At 34.4% G+C, this 6815-nt stretch overlaps 2 protein-coding genes across 3 annotated transcripts; both read left to right on the top strand.

Moving 5' to 3' along the window:
• Positions 1-313: 313 nt before the first annotated feature.
• On the top strand, positions 314-3008 carry LOC114717677 (alpha-amylase/subtilisin inhibitor-like). Of its 2 annotated transcripts, XM_028902883.1 has the most exons (2): positions 314-500; positions 2399-3008. In XM_028902883.1, exons 1-2 carry the CDS (start codon positions 339-341, stop codon positions 2861-2863), a joined length of 627 nt encoding a protein of 208 aa, XP_028758716.1. In that variant the 5' UTR covers positions 314-338; the 3' UTR covers positions 2864-3008. The 2 variants fall into 2 exon arrangements, with proteins under 2 accessions (XP_028758716.1, XP_028758715.1); XM_028902882.1 differs by lacking the exon at positions 2399-3008 and having other exon boundaries at positions 314-1053.
• A 1714-nt stretch (positions 3009-4722) lies between these two features.
• LOC114717672 (alpha-amylase/subtilisin inhibitor-like) lies at positions 4723-5289 on the top strand. Its single transcript, XM_028902878.1, has one exon. The coding sequence runs from the start codon at positions 4723-4725 to the stop codon at positions 5287-5289; it is 567 nt and encodes a 188-aa protein (XP_028758711.1).
• Positions 5290-6815: the final 1526 nt, after the last annotated feature.

Below are 6815 nucleotides of genomic sequence, written 5' to 3'. Positions count from 1 at the left end.
TTTTTCAGAGAAGTTTTCTAAATCCTACCAAACACGGCCTTTAAGTTTGTCCAAATTCAGATCGAGTTATAAACTTAGTCGGTTTTGCATTCAGAAGTCAGAACTTACCATCTAAAAGCAGCCCAGTGCCCACGGCATTGACAATTTTTCCTTTTCCCTTTATTTTAAAATCCTAATCATTAATATCAAACAACTCTTCATAAGATACGTACAAGTAAAATATTTGTACATTTTGGACTTTCTTTCATTAATAATCTCGTTATTTTCATCCCTATAAATTAAATACCTTATCCTTTCTTCTTCTCCACAAGACACAACTCAATCCAGCATACGATACGATGAGGATGGCTTCAAGTTCAGTCCTATGCCTTGCAATTGCATGGCTTCTCATCATGATGATGGCCGCGTCAGCCCTATCCCAGTCCGATGAAAACGCCACCGTGCTCGACACAAACCGCCGTCCTGTCCAATACGGCCTTGAGTACTACATCAAGCCCGCCATAACCGACTCTGGCGGCCGCTTCACCCTCATCAACCGCAACAGCTCCTGCCCTTCCTACGTCGGCCAGCTGAACACCGACGTCGGAGAAGGCCTGCCGGTGACCTTCATGCCTCAAGCCGGAGAAGACAAAGTCGTGAGGGTGAATAGGGACTTCAGGGTGGCGTTCTCCGCCGCCACAACATGTATTCAATCAACACTATGGAAAGTGGGAAACAGGGACCCGAAGAGTGGAAGAAGACTTATCGTGACTGGTAGGGCCCTTAGTCGTCGTGATTATAGTAACTTTTTTAGGTTTGTGGAGACACAGTTCGAAGGAATCTACAATATTCGATGGTGTCCTACGGAAGTGTGTCCTACTTGCAGGTTTGATTGTGGGTTTGTTGGTGGATTACGCGAGAATGGGAAGATTCTGGAGGCTTTAGATGGTTTTGTTCTTCCTGTCGTGTTTGAGAAAAGGACATAATCGTCATGATCATTATAGTTTTCTGAATCAAAGTTGTTAAAACATTTCGATGATTATTATAAGTGGAATAAGTATTGGGGCCTGTTAATTCATCCCTATAGGACAATAAGAGGATGAAACAAATATGCTCTGTTTGTTTTAATTGTTGCATATCATAATAAAGATTTAAATTATCTTTTATTGTCTACGATAAGCTAAAGTATACGTTTGATCTTATAAACTCATATCAGCTTTTAGTCTAGTTTATTAAGTTTATAAGTGCAATTTTAGTCTCTTAATTTTAATACTGTTAGTCTTATTAATCCAAATGCTTATTTAGTGAATTTCAATGGCGGCACTGTAATTAAATGCAAACATGTTAATCTTTAATTTAAAATTTGTAAATTGAAAACTAGTTAAAATAAACCTATTAAAAGATGCCATTTCTTCTAAACTTTTAACATCAACAACTCATCTTTCAAAATAAAACAAGTTTACTTATTATATATTAAGACTCAACTAGAATTAATTTTAGTAGAACGTAAAACAAGTTTTATGAGAATTTGTCTTTTTGTTTCAATAAGTGTCTAAGCAATGGGATTAATAATGATAATTCTCTAGTTAATATCAACTGCGCAAATAAATCAAGTTTTTTGTAATTAAAATATATTTAAATCATTAAGTTATTAGTTATGTTATTATATAAATTATTGTAAGATTATATTTTAAAGTGATAAAATTTGAAAATAACGATAGAAAATTTCGCGATGAGAATTTTATGAATGAAAATTAGCAGTGAAATTTTTACGCTATCAAATCCGTCGTGAAATTGTAACCAGTTATTTTTAGAGTTAGTCACTGAAATTACCTTCTGAAAAATTCTTTTCTTATTAACCAAAACATTAATCATTTTAATAATTTACTAAATCTTCGATTAAAAACCAAAAGACTGCACATCTCATTGCTAAAAATTCTGTGACTTGAAAATTTTATTCCATCACTAAGTTAGGAATGAAAACGTTTCATTGCTGAAATTTATGACTAAACTAATTACGAAATAGAATTTCATCACTAATTTCGCTAATAATTATCTGTTTTTTTTTTTTGGTAGTGTCACTTTTATATCCTTTCTCTTCTTCGTTTTCTCTTGGCATCTCCCTTTATCTCTTCTAATAGAAATTGGGTTTGCCATAACAGTTTGAGGGAAACATCAGTATGCCTAGTCCACCTTTTTCTTTGGATAATCACTTAAAGAAAAATACTTTGATACAAATTAAAATAAAATTACTTTCATATATTTATTTTAAAATCGTAAAATCACTCTTGAAAAGTTATTCCAAACAATTTTTAAGTTGGTGCTCCGAGTCATCTAGACAAAATGAATCCAGATACATCCGGAGATTCTTTTGAAATTGAAACTCTGTCGGTTTTGCACTCAGAGTCAGAACAATGACATAACCGACTCCGGTGGCCGCTTCACCCTCATCAACCGCAACAGCTCCTGCCCTTCCTACGTCGGCCAGCTGAACACTGACGTCGGAGAAGGCCTGCCGGTGACCTTCATGCCGCACGCCGGAGAAGACAAAGTCGTGAGGGTGAATAGGGACTTCAGGGTGGCGTTCTCCGTCGCCACAACATGTGTTCAATCAACACTGTGGAAAGTGGGAAACAGGGACCCGAAGAGCGGAAGAAGACTTATCGTGACTGGTAGGGCCCTTAGTCGTCGTGATTATAGTAACTTTTTTAGGTTTGTGGAGACACAGTTCGGAGGAATCTACAATATTCGATGGTGTCCCACGGAAGTGTGTCCTACTTGCAGGTTTGATTGTGGGTTTGTTGGTGGATTACGCGAGAATGGGAAGATTCTGGAGGCTTTAGATGGTTTTGTTCTTCCTGTCGTGTTTGAGAAAAGGACATAATCGTCATGATCATTATAGTTTTCTGAATCAAAGTTGTTAAAACATTTCGATGATTACTATAAGTGGAATAAGTATTGGGGCCTGTTAATTCATCCTTATAGGATGATAAGAGGATGAAACAAATAGGTTCTGTTTGTTTTATTGTTGCATATAATAATAAAGATCTAAATTATCTTTATAGCCTACGATAGGCTAAATTATACGTTTGGTCTTATACACTCACCAACTTTTAGTCTAGTTTAATTTGTTAAGTTTATAAGTGCAATTTTAGTTTTTTAATGTTAATACCGTTAGTCTTCTTAATCCAAATGCTTGTTCAGTGAATATCAATGGTGGCATTGTAATTAAATGCAAGCACGTTAATCTTTAATTTAAAATTTATAAAGTGTTAAAAATAAACTTATTAAAAGGTGCCATTTCATCTAAACTTTTAATATCAACAACTCATTTTTCAAAATAAAACCAGTTTACTTAGTATATATTAAGATTCAACTGGAATTAATTTTAATAAAAGATAAAACTTGGTGAGAATTTGTCTTTTTGTTTCAATAAGTGTCTAAGCATGAGATTAATGATGACAATTCTCTAGTTAATATCAGCCGAGAAAATGTATCAATTTTTTTAATTAAAATATATTTAAATTATTAAGCTATTAATTATGTTATTATATAAATTGTTGTAAAATTATACTTCAAAGTGATAAAATTTGAAAATAACGATAGAAAATTTCATGATGAGAATTTGATGAATGAAAATTAGCAATGAAATTTTTACGTTATCAAATCCGTCGTGAAATTGTAACCAGTTATTTTTAGAGTTAGTCACTGAAATTACATTATCAAAAATTCTCTTATTAACCAAAACGTTAATCATTTTAATAATTTACTAAATCTTCGATTAAAACCAAAAGACTACACATCTCATTGCTAAAAATTCTGTGACTTGAAAATTTTATTCCATCACTAAGTTAGGAATGAAAACGTTTCACTGCTGAAATTTATGACTAAACTAATTACGAAATAGAATTTCATCACTAATTTCGCGAATAATTATCTGTTTTTTTTGTTTTTTTTTTGTAGCGTCACTTTTATATCCTTTCTCTTATTTATTTTCTCTTGGCATCTCCCTTTATCTCTTCTAATCGAGATTGAGCTTGCCATAACAGTTTGAGGGGAACATCGGTATTGGGTTGATGGTTCATACCTAATCCACCTTTTATGGATTGGGGTCCAAGCCCATTTGGTTTGTACCCAAAAAACAAAGAAAAAATATGAGGGTAAAGACTTGTGTTCATTTATTTTCCTCCCGGTGTTGCGTGATGGAAATCTAAGGGGTGTTTGGGAAGCGGATTATTACTTCAAAAAAAATATTTTCATACAAATTGAGATAAAATTACTCTCATATATTTATTTCAAAATCATAAAATTACTCCTAAAAAAATTATTCCAAACAATTTCCAAGTAGGTGCTCCGAGTCATCTAGATAAAATGAATCCCGATACACCCGGAAATTCTTTTGAAATTAAAACTTTGTTGGTTTTGCACCGAAAGTCAGAACAATGACATGAATGATTTATCATCACAAAGCAGCCCACGTGGTTGAAAATTTTCCCATCCCTTTTATATTTTAACACATCCTAATAGTTATATATCAAAGAACTGTTTTACAAGTGAAATACTTGTACATTTTGGACTTTAGTTCATTAATAATCTCTCCATTTTCATCCCTATAAATACTTCATGACTTGTGTCCTTTCTTCTCCACAAAACACAATCAAACCCACATCGATTCAAAGAATCAATATGAAGTTGGTTTCAAGTAGTTCAGCCCTATGCCTTGCATGGCTTCTCATCATGATGATGGCCACGTCGGCCCTATCCCATTCAGATGACAACGCCGCCGTGCTCGACACAGATCGCCGTCCTCTTCAACGTGGCCTTGAGTACTACATCAAGCCTGCCATAACGGACGTCGGCGGCCGCTTCACTCTCATCAACCGCAACAACTCCTGCCCTCTCTACGTCGGCCAGGTGAACACCGACGCAGGGGAAGGCCTGCCGGTGATCTTCACTCCGTATGCCGGAGAAGACAACACCGTGAAGGTGAACAGGGACTTCAGGCTGGCGTTCTCGGCAATCACGCTATGCATTCAATCAACAGAATGGAAGGTCGGCGAGAATGACACGACGAGTGGAAGAAGACTTATCGTGACTGGTAGTCCCAGTGGTGATCGTGATTATAGTAACTATTTTAGGATTGTGGAGACACAGTTCGGAGGAATCTATAATATTCAATGGTGTCCTACAGAAGTGTGTCCTATTTGTAGGTTTGATTGTGGGACTGTTGGTGGATTACGGGAGAATGGGAAGATTCTTGGGGCTTTGGATGGTAATGTTCTTCCTGTTGTGTTTGAGAGGAAGGCATAATCGTCATTATCATTATAGTTCTGTGAATCGAAGCTGTTAAAATATTTGGGTGATTATTGTAATAATTAAGCAGATTCATCCGTATAGCATAACAAGAGGATGAAACAAATATGTTATGTTATTTTAGTGTTGCAGACAATAATAAGGTTGTCTTTACTTTATGATCAATGATATAATAGTGACGGTCTATATGAAATTTTAGTCATGATTATATATTAATGGTTAGGTAACAGTTTCTTACAATTATAAACAAAATTGGATTATTTTATTTGTAATCATGCTGTCAAGTCAAGAAAATTAATTAATTTGGTAATGGATTGTCTCATGCATGATAATGACATTATAGTAATATATTTGTACTGTTCATTATTAATTTAAACTAATGACAATTGACGGATAGGTACGTACGTTTACTTGCTACTTGTTTTTCCTATGCTAGAAAAATAAATTCCTTGTCAAATGAAATCAATTGAGATGATATAATTTTTTTTGCAACTCATCTTCCACCATACATATTTACTCATCATACTTCTCCGATGCTTGTTTAGACTTTAGCTTCTTTTTTCTTTTTTTTATGTGTTCATTATGATATTTATTAGGATCTATTAATAATTAGTATCAGAGTTGGTTATAATTAAGCGTCTGTTCTTGCATTTTCAAAACTTTGAAAATTACTCAATATTTTTTGTTTATTAACTGTATAGGCTGTATTAAAATCATGCCTGTAGTAAAACTTATTAGCTAGTCGCTTGCCTGTGAATGTTTTGGCCTTGAAAAAAGCCTAAAATCATACATTATTGTTTTGCTTTTTGCCTTTTTCTGTCGAGTGCGACTGTGCGTGCGTGTGTGTGTTATCATCCGGTACCTTACGCCTTTTCTGAATCCCAATATTAGATCTCCGAGCAACTAACTAATTCGGTTTGGGATGGTGGCTCATTTATCATCCGAATGTACACATGACGACATACTTATGTCAGTACATGCTTGGTTTTGTGCCATCTATTGAAAATCCATTCTTATTTACAATGGACCTCTTTTAAGCTTCATAGAACCTGATATTTGGGCTTTTTTTTTCCCTGCAATTTGTTGGGTTTCATATCTCTTCGATGTTTTAGTCTTCTTGGCCATTTCCCTTTTTTTTTTTGTTAAATTAATGGGATTTAATTTAAACTTAAAAGCTCAAATTGAGCTCATGAAATTGGGAGGTTATGTCTCCAAAAAAAACTTTCGGCTATTTTTGGTTCTACGGAGTGGGGTGAGAGGGAGGACATGTACGTACTTATAAGTTATCATCATTATGCCCTTATATTTTGATTTTATTTTTCTTAATTTATTCATCATAAACGCAAATATTAATCACGCTGAAGTCTCAAGTTTATGCTGGCAAAAAAATTAAGCCTGAAGTTCATTTATAATTTATTATATTACCTCCGGTTCAAATTATAAGACCTCGTTTGTAGATTATAAAGAGGTCTTGTAATTAGGACTATAGGTAGTATTATATTTTTTGGGGATTGACGCTTGGG

The sequence above is a fragment of the Neltuma alba genome, unplaced genomic scaffold, assembly GCF_004799145.2.
Source record: "Neltuma alba isolate B1F8T4 unplaced genomic scaffold, ASM479914v2 tig00011767_pilon, whole genome shotgun sequence".
NCBI lineage: Eukaryota > Viridiplantae > Streptophyta > Magnoliopsida > Fabales > Fabaceae > Neltuma > Neltuma alba.
This window is presented reverse-complemented; position numbering and strand designations above follow the sequence as displayed.

Bases quoted from the DNA above. Each gene is read 5' to 3' on its own strand.
- LOC114717677 (XM_028902883.1), top strand. From the start codon at position 339: ATGAGGATGGCTTCAAGTTCAGTCCTATGCCTTGCAATTGCATGGCTT. The intron at 501-2,398 runs ATAACCGACTCT...CAGAACAATGAC, and splicing joins AGTACTACATCAAGCCCGCC to ATAACCGACTCCGGTGGCCG.
- LOC114717672 (XM_028902878.1), top strand. From the start codon at position 4,723: ATGGCCACGTCGGCCCTATCCCATTCAGATGACAACGCCGCCGTGCTC.